We start from the raw sequence: 14,069 nt of genomic DNA, 5'->3' as shown, positions 1-14,069 counted from the left end.
TGGCTGTGACCAGTGGTGGTCTCCTTGTGTGACTATATTTCTGCAGGAGAATCCAAATCAAGAGCTGTAAAACACATGTGAACCATGTATTTCTATTGGCATCTCCCCCACCACGTCCTTGCAGTTCAGATGCCCCAATTCCACTGTAGAGCTTTCGTTTACAATAAAATGATCATTGCTTCATTCATTTGCAGCTCTTTCACAGCCCCTTCTTTGCTCTGCTGGAAGGTTTTGCTCTTTTTGAAACAAGTACGCCGACAGAGCTACAGCATATTACTGTTGCCTGCTGTATAATTAGCTACAAACCCACAGCACAAAACTACAGGGATTTACAGGTGCTCTGGATTCTGCTTTTCCTTCCCCCTGGAATCAGCTAGTCTTCTTTGACAAGAAGGGACCTTGGGCTACCCTAATGATATATTGAGAGTTTTAAACCCGGCTCTCCAATCTTACAAGTCTAGAGTGCCAAAATAACACAGCAGAGACTAGAAGCTGAGCCATGGATACACGAAAGCACTTTGGTAAGCACTTAAACCTGCTGAGAATCTTCTCTTCTGCCAGATGCTTGCATCTTATCAGCAGACTACCCTGAATGAAGCAAGCAAGCACTGTAGGATTTTATTTATTTATAGCTCATTCTGGCCTGCTAACTACAACCAAGTGCTCCCACCGCTAAAAAATGCTACAAGTTGGATGACTTTTGAGTGTCTCAGTATGATCCAAAGAACGCTCTAATCTCTGGGTGTCAGAGATTATCAGAATTCTCAAGAATGGCAGCAGGCTGCTCTTTAGTCACATGGAAGGCTTCTGATTTCTAAACTTCCTCAAAACCTTCCTCATAAGAAGAAGGTCCACAGGCCACCCACCAACAGCTAAACACTGAAGGTGCCAAGGAGCCTAAACTCAGTCATGACCAAAACATGTGCCATCAGGGGAAAACACAGCCAACCTCTTCTGGATGTGACACATGTGAAACAGAAAGTGCTTGAATTAAAACATTTTAACATAGAAGGCCAAGTTCGTAAGAAGCAAACAGCAGAGAAGATGCAATGCAACTTGACTTAACTGAAGCATGGATTTCCATCTAAGAAATAGGTGGAAATAAACACCAATAGGTCCTCACCCATTATATACGTATAGAAACATACAACAAAATATACTTCTATCTCCCGCATCAATTTTGATGCTTTTTATTTGAATCACAGATTAAAAGTTAAAAAAAAAAACTGTTTACTAATGTGTGTTACTTATGAAAATCATTTGGACTTTTAAATTTCACACTCCCAGATTATCATAATATGCACAGCCAGAGTTTATGGGATAACATTTTACATATGTTTGTATGAATATAGCTATATTTAAAAGATCAAATACATAGACTGACTAAAGAACTTATTTGTTTTCAGATTATTCTGAGTTACTTAAATGTGTTCAAAGCCAAGTGAAATCCTAAATGTCAAATGATTCCATGAGTTGCCAAAAATAAAGACATTCAGAATGATGCTTTAGTTTATTCTCCATCACCAGCACCAGAGAGTGATCAACTAGGGTTTTGGGATGGGGAAGAAAGACAAATACACACACACACATCCTTGGGGCTCTAAGCCCTGAGCCTCACTGGAGGAAGGAAGAGAAAAAGGCACGCTGAATGATCTAGTCTGAGCTCAAGGATCAATCCATGCAAAATACTGGTTGAATTCACTAAAGAGCTGGGCTGATGAAATCTTAGACAAGAGAAATAAATCCTAAAAGTCTGGATAATAATAAAATGTTCTTTAGTGCAGATCAGCTGTCCTAACTATTCTTACACCAAGAAAATGACTGAAAAAAACTCACTCACTACTTTAAAAACAATTGCTAACTGGTTACAAAGCACGTTTTAAAAAAAAAAACCACAAGAGGGGCACCTGGCTGGCTTAGTCAGTAGGGTATGCAACTCTTGATCTCGGGGTCATGAGTTCGAGCCCCACACTGGGTGTAGAGATCACTTAAAATCTTTAAACAAAAAAAGAAAACAAAACAAAAATCCCCTCCCATCAAAAAAATTCTCATGCAACTGGAAAGAGCCTTTAAATCTCAGAAGAAACACATATATAGGTTTCCTATTATGCTTAAGTCAGGAAAATCTCCGCAGTTTCTGTTCAAGTGAAAGGAATTTAAGAAGAAAAGGGTCAGGGTCTATCTATACCAGGAGCTTCCCTGAGTGAAGCTCTAATAACTGGATGCTCTGGTGAATAAGAGCTGGAGATGTCAAATAAGTTGCAACTACAGCCCCCAGAAAAAATTTGGAAGTCTTGGGTAAAAGATCAAGAAGATAATATACCTTGCCTTGACTGAAGCCTACCTAGCAGGAAGGATGATGCAGAAAATAAGAGAGATTAGAAAGAAACTGTTCAGTCATCTTTTTGTTTTTTAATATTGAGTATTAGAAAAAAGCCCACTGTCCAATTATACTGAAACATACAGTAAGTAAATGTCAAGCAAAAGTTTCAGTCGAGCAAAATGAAAAAGCACTAGAGATCTATTGCACAACATTGAACCTCAAGTCAACAGTAACATATTGTACACTTAAACATTTGTTAAGAGGGTAGATCTCACTTAAGTGTTCTTCCCACAGTAAGTTTTAAAAGTATTTGAGGGGCGCCTGGGTGGCTCAGTCATTAAGCGTCTGCCTTCGGCTCAGGTCATGATCCCAGGGTCCAGGGATCGAGCCCCGCATCGGGTTCCCTGCTTAGCAGGAAGCCTGCTTCTCCCTCTCCCACTCCTCCTCTGCTTGTGTTCCCTCTCTCACTGTCTCTCTCTCGGTCAAATAAATAAATAAAATCTTTAAAAAAAAAAGTATTTGAAAATGTCAAGCAATACAAAGTCCCGTGATGCATTTAAACAAAAATAAAAAGGCACCAAACATGTTGGCCACACACTAACTGCCCAAGTGTGCCCCCAAAAGGGTGTCTTCTCCCTTCTTGGAGGCTGCTTCACTCATTTGCAATGGAATTTGCTTGTGTTTTGCCTACTTCTCTAAAAATCAAAACATGTCCCAATGGGATGGGTCTTCAAGTCAAACAGTATCTAAGGCATTTTTCAGAAAAAATACTCTTACTGTCGTCAGTTTGCAGAGAGCTATGTTTCATCCCAACCCACAAGGGCTAAATCACTAGTCAAAAATAAACTGCAGGAATGGAATTCCACCAGGTGACCCCATACACAACAAGAGACTGTAGTCTTGCTTTGATAACACTTAGAAAGATACTCACTTCTAAGGATTTCTGGACAAATTTAGTCTACTTCAAATGAATGCCTAACTAGGAATGTGAAAACCAAGCACCAGGAAAGAAAATGTAAAAAATTGGTTTAAGAATGTATCTGTTTTCTCCCCCAAGAATTTTTGGTTTGTTAACTCCAACTGGGAAAAATATTGTAAAATTCTGTTTTGCATTGATAAGTAAAATATGTATATTCGTATGCTTGCCCTCTGTTCTCACTGAGTAATTTTTAAAGCATGCATAAAATCTTGTAGAACACCTATAGTATCAGGTGTGCATAATTCCTGTAACTATTAAGAACAAGAAACATAAGAGGTTTTTGTTTTGTTTTCTTTTTTTAAATCCATCCCAGGGGCACTACCATTAACATAAAATAAAAAGAGGGCTCAGTGTGATTGTCCTAATTAATTTTTGGTCTAGAGTTGAGCTGTCTATGTGGCTATGAAGTGCTTGAAATATGGCTAATCTGTATAGAGACATGTTATATGTATAAAATACACTAAATTTCAAAGACTGAGTATGAAGAATAAAGTATCTCAATTTTTTACTACATATTTAAATGGTATTTTGGATATGATGGGTTAAAGAAAATGTTGTTAAAGGTAATTTTATGTTTCTTTTTTTAAAGATTTTTAAAATTTGTCTATTTGATAGAGAGAGAGAGAGAGAGAGAGGGAACACAGCAGGGGGAGTGGGAGAGGGAGAAGCAGGCTTCCGGCGGAGCAGGGAGCCCGACCTGGGACTTGATCCCTGGATGCTGAGATCACGACCTGAGCCGAAGGCAGACACTTAACCGACTGACCCAGGCACCCCTTATCCATTTCTTCTTCCCTTTTAAATGGGGCCAACAAAAAACAGAATTTAACATATGTGGCTTTGCATTGTATTTCTATTGGACACTGCTGATCTAGTAGCAATGATCCTTAACTGCAGGTGCTCATCACAATTTTCAAAGAGTGGTCCCCTGGAGTTTGGTTTAAAATAAATTAGAATCTTGGGGCACCTGGGTGGCCCAGTTGGTTGGGCGACTGCCTTCGGCTCAGGTCATGATCCTGGAGTCCTGGGATCGAGTCCCGCATCAGGCTCCCTGCTTGGCAGGGAGTCTGCTTCTCCCTCTGACCCTCCCTCTTCTCACGCTCTCTCTATCTCATTCTCTCTCTCTAAATAAATAAAATCTTAAAAAAAAAAAAAAAATTAGAATCTTGGTAGTCAGTATTTTAAAAATATTTCCAAAATAATTCTGAGAATCATTAGTCTAGAGGTTAGTGGACATAATTGTGTCCTTGAGCCTTAGGAGATTGGGAGTGGAATAGACACTGATACATCATCTCCTGTAACTTACTTCTGTAGAATAAAAACCAGTATGCTCATTGCCTGCTTGTTCAAAACAATAATAGGAAAGAACAATAGTACCAGAGGTGGGGAGAAAAGTTGGAACTTGCCTCAAAACTAGTTAAAATTAAGAGACCCTCGGGCACCTGTGTGGCTCAGTTGGTTGAGTGTCCTACTCTTGGTTTCGGCTGGGGTCATGATTTCAGGATTGTGGGATCAAGCCCCACGTCAGGCTCTGCGCTGAACACAGAGTCTGCTTGAGATCCTCTCTCCTTCTGCCCCTCCCCCAGCTTGTAGGCACTCTCTCTAAAATAAAAATAAAATCTTTAAAATTAAGAGACCCTAGAATTCTTTTATAAGATGAGCTGGCCTATTATAAAGAATTTGACAGGCCTTTGTCCCTGCTTCCTGGGAGAGAGATTCTAAATTCCTGTTATTTCTCAAAAGAAACAGAAGTATCTTCATTATTCATATGCCTCTTGGATTACACCTCAGTTTATGCTAAGAGATGAGATAACTCAGCACAGGGTTGCCCACTAGAAAGACCATCCATGTGATTAGAGGGTAGGGGACTTTGAGCCAGCTAGAACTCTGGGGAAGGGAGAGGGATTAGAGATTGAGTTTAATGTGATCTGTGATTCGATCAATCATGCCACTGTAATGAAAGCCTGATAAAAACTCTGGACACTGAACTTTAATAGAATTTTGTGGTTGGTGAACATACTGATATGCTATGAGGATGAGTACCTGATTCCAAAGGGAAAGAACAGGAAAGCTCTGTGTTCAGCACCTACCCAGACTTTACTCCAAGGGTCTCTTCGTTTGGCTGGTTCTGAACTGTGTCCTTTATGATAAAACTGTGTTCATAAGTATAGTGCTTTCTGATTTCTGTAAGTTGTTCTAGTGAATTATTAAACTGGATGGGGTCATGGGAAACCCCAAATTTGTAGCCAGTTGGTCAGGAGTATAGGTGGCTTGGGAACCCCACTTGTGGCCCCATCTGAAGTAGGGACAGTTTTGTGAAGGACCGAGCCCTTAACTTGTGTTATCTGATCTAACTCAGGTGGTTAGCGTCAGAATTGAATTGGCAGTACGCCAGTTGGTGTCAGAATGAAGTCATAACTTCAAATTGTAACAAAAACATTTGTAAGAAAATATAAAATCTTAAAAAAACTAAATTCAAGTAGCAAATCTATAATTCAGTGAAAAAGCCATACTCTATAATTGGATATATCATTCGGTGATTAAATCTGATAGCATCTTACATTCCTAAGCTAACAAAAGGACTTTAGATCTAAAAAAGCATTAAAGCAATTTTAACATTTTTCTGGTTTTCATAAGGATTATTTTACCTATCCTCCTTTACTTGTCCTCATCTTCACCTTTATATCTATAGTACTAGTACTACTGTTAATACTACTAACAATAATCTAGCAGTTTACAATTTCATATACATACAACCACAGAAGACTGGAGAGAGAAAACAGGATCACAGTTCTATTCAAGTCTGGTCTTTATCCATAGGGATGTGTATACCTCAGATGCTGGGAGGGACAAGCATCCAAGTTTTGAAGCCATACCAGGAATAACCAAGATTCATATCCTTGAGATGGAAGGGTGAATAAGATTTCTTAACAAATAGTTAAGAAGCATTTCTCTCATTTTCCAGTCGACTTTCCTTCACCAAACTGGACATGTAGCCTCAAATAAAAAGTAGGACAGGGAGAGCAATTCAGAAAGACAAGGGGAGCAATGAGGAGGGAAGGAAATCAGAAGCAGCTCTGCAGCATGACTACAAATCACTGCCCACAGGGAAGAGGTAGTAGAAAGCAGGAAGAAAAGGAGAATGTCCTGAGAATTACAAAGAGCATTAAGTATAGCATGTAGTTCTCTACAATTATTCAAGGAATGCAGGAGAAGAAAGACGACGGAGTGCTGAGCCCATGTGTGCCGGGAGTACTCCGCCGCTCGCTGAAGGACAACCATTCGTTTCTAGAAAATGAGATTCTGAAATCCATGGAGGCAAAAATGTACCGAGAGATGCTTGCTAAATCAAGGATATATGCTTTTCTCTGCCAGCCATAAGGTATTTTTGAGGTAGAGATGTGAAAGGATCTTCTGAGACAAAGAAGAGAAGTACTTTTTCTGAAGATGCCTCTGCTCATCTGCTGGCCTCTGCTGGATCAACAGTGGCATCCAGTGGCCAAAAGTCTCAGCACAGACTTCTTTGTCTCTAGGAATGGTTTCTATTGCTTTGGGTGAAGTAGCAATTCAGAACAAAACCATTTCTGTTGTCTATAACTAAGGATCCCCGAAGACACAGTACTTTGTAATATGAAGTGAAGAACCAAAGCCCATAAAGAAGAAATGGAGGGGGGCAGCTTATGATTGGCTGTGGTATTTATATTTCCTATGGTATTACTAAAAAGAATGAAAATACAGGAGGGGATGAACATATGTGTGGGTGGGATTCCTCAGTTTTCACTGCCTCAGAATACTTTAAAAATAAATCAGTGTACAAGATAAAGTAGTTTCATCTTAAAACCAAAGCAATACTAAAATAAATTTCTGTATGTACATTTTACTTCTTAAACGGCTTAGGAAAGGAAAAATAATGGAATTAGCATGGCTTAATTATATAGTTTAGTTGAATTTCAGTTTGCTTCTGAAGTGTGATTTTTAAAACCTGATTTAAGTTTCAATTAACCTATAACAAATATATAGAAAAGCATTCCAGCCAACTTCTTTTCTTTTCTTTTTTTTTTAGGTAGGCTCCAGCTCAGGGCTTGAATTCATGACCTTGAGATCAAGACCTGAACTGAGATCAAGAGTCAGACGCTTAGGGGCGCCTGGGTGGCTCAGTCGTTAAGCGTCTGCCTTCGGCTCAGGTCATGATCCCAGGGTCCCACGATCGAGCCCCGCCTCAGGCTCCCTGCTCAGCAGGAAGCCCGCTTCTCCCTCTCCCACGCCCCCTGCTTATGTTCCCTCTCTCGATGTCTCCCTCTGTCAAATAAATAAATAAATAAAATCTTAAAAAAAAAAAAGTCAGATGCTTAACTAACCAAGCCACCCAGGCACCCCCACCCAAGATATTTTCATGTTCCAACTGTTTGACTTAAACTGCTAAAAAAAGTGATTTTCTAGCAAAATTCCAGCAAATAAAATGCCAGTAAATTCTGACCTGAAAAAAGAAAAGAAAGAAAAGAACTATGTTTTCCTCAATGACATAATACAAGGAAACATGAATGATGGAGTAATCCTCAAATTTTTATGTTTTTTTTTTAAGATTTTATTTATTTGAGAGAGACATAGAGCACACAATGCACGAGCACAAGTGGTGGGGAGGGGCAGAGGGAGAAGCAGACTCCCTGCTGAGCAGGGAGCCTAAGGTGGGGCTCGATCCCAGGACCCTGAGGTCATGACCTGAGCCAAAGGCAGCTGCTCAACCGAGTCACGCAGGCAACCCTCAAATTTTTATCTTAAGTAGACTCAAAGATAAAAAAAAAAGTAGGTACCAAGAGGCTCTTCTCTCATGATTTAAATGTGTTCATTTTCTGCTCTATGTTTCTAGCCAAAACCAAAAATGCATGGAATTGTCACATACATTACTCCTCTTAACTCTCCTGATACATCTCTGGCTGGCTCAGAAGCACGTCCCAGTTCAAACTCACCTGTTTGGATGAGATGTGGGCAGCATGAACTGGAATTCCACCACACAGGTGTTGTCCTTAAGCTGGCGATGTTGTACACTGTTAAGTTCATAGGCAATGTAAGCCCTTCGAACATAAACCTGGTCAAAAAGTAATCCTCAGTAAATACACTTCGAAAACAAAAACTAAGAAATGCTTAGTCCAGGAAAAGGATACTCCTGAGAAGAGGTATGCAATGTAGAAGAAGGCTCTGAACATAAATAACTTGCTTCAATTAATAAAGCTAAAGTCTTAAAACTATACCCGTGACTATAAATGGAAATAAAACTGCCCTGCCTCTGCTGGATACCTCTGGCTGGGCCATAAACCTTTCACACTAACCCAAACTCAGGAGAAGGTTTGATCATTAGTAAAGGCGAGCATATAGAATCACAACTACTAACTCATTGCGCACGATCATCCCAACAGAAGATAAAAGCAAGCAGCGAGAAAAATGAGAGGTACTGGTTCTGAGCCACTTGCGCAATGAAGGCAGAAGACAGAGACACTTCAACTCTTTCACTGTCCTTTATCTTTGTTTTCCCACTGCCCCGAATTATTTTAGATTACTCATATCCCCCAAACCGTAGGCAAGAGCAGTAAGACATAATGTGACATAGTATCTCACACGTACTAACTTGACTCAAGAGTTAAAAGAAACAGCAACAGGCTCCATCTCAGCAAAAACCATCAGTCTGACCTTGTGCACTTCGCAGCCAATTTGTCATGCACAGAAAATGCTACATGGGATTCTACCATCATGTGAGGTATATAAGATTTCTCATTAAATGACATGAAAGCACTCTAAGAAACTTAGATATTTTTAAAATTTGGTATTTACTGAGTACGATACATTATATTCTACCCACAGAATACAAATAAAAAGTAAGCCAAAGGAGCTCGCAACAGATTGTAGTGATGCTGTGTTACATAAAGTCATCTAAAACACTCCTTTTCTTCATCTTCAAAACACATCTACTTGGCAATTTTACAGCAGTATTCAGGGCCTGCAATTTTTGTGCTTAATGAGGTAGAGTGCTGTAGTGGAAACAGGAAAGTCTTTGAGTCAGACTGACCTGGGTTCAAATGCAAACCCTTCAGCTTATTATCTACGTAAATGTGGCCAAGTCACAAACTCGGAGTCTAACTTTCTTTTTACTTCATGAAGTAATGGTAGGGTTAAATGAGAAAAAGCGTGAAGCACCTAAAACACAGTTCATTAAATGTTATTATTACTTTCTTTCTCATGACAAAATATTTCAAAAGAGCTGCCTGAAAATTCAGAAGATAACTAAAATCCATTTTATTTGGCCCAAATCACAAAATGGTACATGTTCTGGTCAGCCATGTTTTTTTACTTATTGTTTTATAGGGAATTCTGAAATGAGAGAATTCAAATATCTGGAAAGTAGAGACTATTGAAAAATGCTGGCAGCTATTTTCCCGTGATTGGAGCCCAGAAGTGGTGATTAGTTCAGCTGAAACACTTGAGTAAAGCAAGTCTTTGTTTCAGGGGAAAAGAAGACTGTAAAGCACCAACCTTAAGGCCAAATAAAAAGGACTGATACAGTAGCCAAGTGGACGGAAGAAATCAGCTAGAAACCAAGAAAAAGGTCACATCGTGTTGCTATGAAAGCTCACCTCCAGAGCTGCCATCCTCACTACCTGGTTGCTGTGATAGAAGAAGTTTGGGAGGACGTCAAAAATAGATGTTTCAGACAAGATGAGTTTCTGGAAGGCACAGAGACAAGCTTGAACCACTACATCCAAAAGAGACCGATTTCAGTGCACAATATTTAGCATTTTGAAGCACTCAGTAACCCAAGAATTCTGTCTACAGATGTCATGTATGAACTTACCTTCTTTGTGCCCCAGCTTCCTTAGCTACAAAATGGGGAAAATAATGATACCTATCCTCATGGGTCTGTTGTGAGCATCAGGAGAATTAATATATGTAAAATTCTTAAAAGTAACACACTAACAACACATTATTAATGACCATATTAATATCCTTCCTGACATATATCTGTACTCAACCTCTCAAATATTGTCTCAACCCTCCACTACGGTAAACCACAGATTTGGACCCCAGTTGAAACCCTCTATTTCAACTATGAACCAAGTAAACAAAAACATCCTTTCCTCCTCTCTATGTTCTCCAGAAGAAAATCTGACAGAAAGCCTGAAGACTCCCTTGGCTAGACAGAACAGTATTACTCTTATTTATAGGTAGAAAAATAGAATGTCATTCCTGAGAAAACGATGTTGTCAAAAAAGTGATAGTCAAGGTCCTTCCAATTAGTAGTAAAATTAGCCAATACTCTTCTATAAAAGTGGCTCTGTATAAAGCTTACTAGTAAGCATTATAATAAAATGAAACTTAAATGACTTAAGTAGTTTTGTCTCTAGAAGACTAACAACTACCTATTTACCCATCCGACTCAAATACCAGACATCAACCAGCGACCACTTAATTCTAACCCAGAATACTTTCTGGATAAAAAGCACAAGAGGTAAAGACTTCAACAGAACACGTCTAACAAGGCAGGCCTATCTGATTTTTAAGTTCAACTACAAAACAGCAGTTCTATGAAAAAAATATCGTAAGTATACAACATTTTATAAAGTCAAGGCATGAAATTTCACTACCACAGAAAATCAAAATACACCGATTAATTAAATCATGCTTGGGAATAAAGGGGACAACTTTATTGTTTTACTGTTTCTACCACAGTGGTAGAAAAGGACCACATGTATACCTGCAGGTTCTCAATGCAAAACTGATGTCCGTACATGTCAATTGCTGAAAGGAAGATGGACTCTACTTGGTTATGGCGAAGCTCGTATGATGGCAAATGGGAAGCAATAAGAACCTAGAGTGAGAGCAAAATAAGAGGCATAAGTTCCTGAGGGAGTGATTATTCTAGCCTCCTATTAGGCAGCTCTGATACAAAAGCAATAAATATAAATCTGTAAGTGCAGGCATCAAAGATAAAACAGAGACCAAGTGAAACAACTTCTAGGTCCTGTAACATAAAGCCAGTGCCACCAAATACTGCATCTCGGTTGACTCTCACCATGATTTGCGTTGTGGGCAATTTCCCGTGGGGGGATCGGGGGAGGGAGAGAAAACAGCTTCAATCAAGTTCCCTCAGTGCATATGATTTACCATTGCAAAGCTGCTAGTCCTGGGGACTGCGTGACTAGCTGTTAATTGGGAATCAGGTCTGGCAGGGAGCAGCTGTGGGGAAGGTGGAGGCAACAGAGCTAGGCTTTTGCAACTCTGAAGTAGAAAGAAGGACTAGGAAAAGCTGCTCTGACCGCCCCAGGTACTTGGTATCAAGGAGAAGGTGTCGGGATGTAACACCAATGCATTTGAGGAGCAGCGTCACAAACACACAGGGACACGGTGGGACCTGAATAGTCTCAGCAGGTCACTGAAAGGTTCAGTAACTTTGAGTAGCTCAGTGACATGGATACAATTGTGGAGAAAGCAGAAGGTCACTGAACAGCTTCAAATGCTGCTTCCTTGTCAATGCCCATGCACTGAAACAGGGAGCACCACTTCTTGGCTTCCCTGCTGAAACCTTTTGGAATGGAAATGAAAACTACAGGGTGAAACTAACCAGAGTTCTCCAGGGTTGTTCTGATTGCTAGCACCTCAGATTCATTGCATTATCTTTCTGCTTTCCACACTTGATTTTTTCCTACACACTTAAAAAAGTTTTCACGTGCTTCTAAGCTCCCTTTGGGAAGTGAAAAATATTGAGTTTATTGCCGTCCCTTAGCTTCCTTTCCTCCACGTGACCCTGGTTTACTATTGCAAGGCTCCTAGAAAGGTAGGAAATGGTAACAGAATTTTATAAGGGGGAAAAAGACTTCTATTTTAAAGAGACTCAACGTGAATGTTTTCCTTTCTCTTTAAAAAACATACTACATGAAAACATTTGTTCTGAGGGTAAAGAGAAGACATAACATAGAAAATTGCACAATCTTTCTCAGGCGACTGAGTAAAAGCTCAGTTTCTAAGACCACCCAATCTGTGAAAACCGTTTCTCTCTCAAGATAATCAACACATGTCTTTACCTGGCGTGCTCGAAGTGCCACTTTGGCATTGGTGGTCTTACTAAGTTGAGTTAGCTCTGTGAGGATATTCAGCAGCTCATCAGTGAGAGTAGGGTCCCGTCCGCACAATTGGTCCTAATTGTTAGTGTGAAAAACATATACACATCCACATTAAAAAGAACTGTGGCTAGAACTCTGAAACAGGAAAAGGGGACAAAACCAAAGTACACATAGCTGGATTCATAAGAAAATGCAAAGTTCTTGTTATTTTTATCCCAAACAATGTGGTCAAGAAGATCCCAGAGGAAGTCACTGCAAAGGAGAAACCCAAATCCTTCAGTCATTCGTATTCAAAATGCCTAGTGAATTCCTTTACAAATTGACACTGTACTTTCAACACACAGAAGAAATCATCGGAGACCATTAAAAGGGGTCAGGGGATTCTGAGTAAAAAATAACAGATGAGGCCTCAGAGTTGTAAGAGATTTTAAATAATATGGGGACTAAAGGCTTTCCTGTTCCCTCTCCCACTTTTGGAAAGAAGGCAGAATAAAGCAAAAGGAACCACTCCTGGTGGTTTTCATTCCACACACCAAATATTCAGCATCCCAGAAGGGTGCAAAACAGAAGCACAAGAACAAATTATTCATTTAAAAACACACACTAAATAAAAACACCATCTCATATGCTGACAATTCTATACCCAAAATCATTTATCCTCTTGCTGTACCAAGAATCATTCCAGGATAACTAAACCTGGTGAATCCTTAGATGGATTAGAGGGAAAAACCAAGCTCCTATTATATAGTCCATGGGTTTATTCAATTGGGTCCTTCCTCTCCTAAAAGTTAAAATTTCTTAAGAAAAAATCTCTATCATATTTTGAGAAAAATGCTTCTTCTCCAGCAGAATATTAGTTCATTCCCTAAATTCATCCATTATCCATGTAATTTTCATCTAAACTGAGAAAACTGCAGATGTGGTTTTTATAAATGTCTGTCCTTTTCTAAAATTTACAGAGCTATTTATAGAAGTTCCTAACACCATACCACATAAAATATACACGTTTAGGCACAGTTCCTCTACTTGGAGTTTGAAATAATTGCCTTTATAGTGAATTTTTATTCTCCCTCTACTATACCAACAGGACATGAAAGATGACCAGATCCCCAAAGGCTTACTGCTGCTGTCTTTTGATTTTCTTCCTACCTTGATTATCAGCCTTTTTCCTGAAGAATCTCCATGTCATACTTACCTTCCTCATCTCAGGCATACTCTTTATAGTCCCTTTATCACAACAGTATAAACAAAAGTTTGAGGCTTTTGGCTTTTGGGGCAGATATGCATTTCCCAAAACACCTTTTCCACAACCCCTACTACCTTCCACATCACAGGGTAAACAGTTTTGGAGTACTCAGCACCACCATGCTGGGAAGAAGGTTTCATTTTTTTTTTCTTTTTAAAAATATTTTATATATTTATTTATTTATTTGAGAGAGAAACAGAAAAGAAATCTCAAGCAGACTCCACGCTGAGCGCGGAGTCCAACGTGGGACTTGATTTCACGGCCCCAAGATCATGACCTGAGCCAAAACGAAGAGTTGAATGTTCAACCAACCGGGCCACCAAGATGTCCCTTCTCAAACATTTTGAAACAGGAAATACTTTCTGGTTCTCCAACCCACCAACCAGAAGTCTACTCCAAATGTCCAGAGTCGTA

At 39.5% G+C, this 14,069-nt stretch overlaps 1 protein-coding gene across 13 annotated transcripts in view; it reads right to left on the bottom strand.

Moving 5' to 3' along the window:
- ACACA (acetyl-CoA carboxylase alpha) overlaps positions 1-14,069 on the bottom strand; it is a 276,124-nt gene that overhangs the window by 123,379 nt on the left and 138,676 nt on the right. For all 13 annotated transcript variants that reach the window (XM_078063979.1, XM_078063957.1, XM_078063981.1 and 10 more), the window contains 4 exons: positions 12,371-12,484; positions 11,044-11,157; positions 9,926-10,015; positions 8,267-8,385 (listed from right to left, as the gene is read on the bottom strand). In XM_078063979.1, the coding sequence (XP_077920105.1) occupies positions 8,267-8,385; positions 9,926-10,015; positions 11,044-11,157; positions 12,371-12,484 (437 nt within the window). The remainder of the gene's footprint in view (positions 1-8,266; positions 8,386-9,925; positions 10,016-11,043; positions 11,158-12,370; positions 12,485-14,069) is intronic.

Source organism: Halichoerus grypus, chromosome 2 (assembly GCF_964656455.1).
Source record: "Halichoerus grypus chromosome 2, mHalGry1.hap1.1, whole genome shotgun sequence".
NCBI classification, from domain to species: domain Eukaryota; kingdom Metazoa; phylum Chordata; class Mammalia; order Carnivora; family Phocidae; genus Halichoerus; species Halichoerus grypus.
The sequence above is the reverse complement of the archived record's forward strand: the minus strand, read 5'-3'. Positions and strand labels throughout refer to the sequence as shown.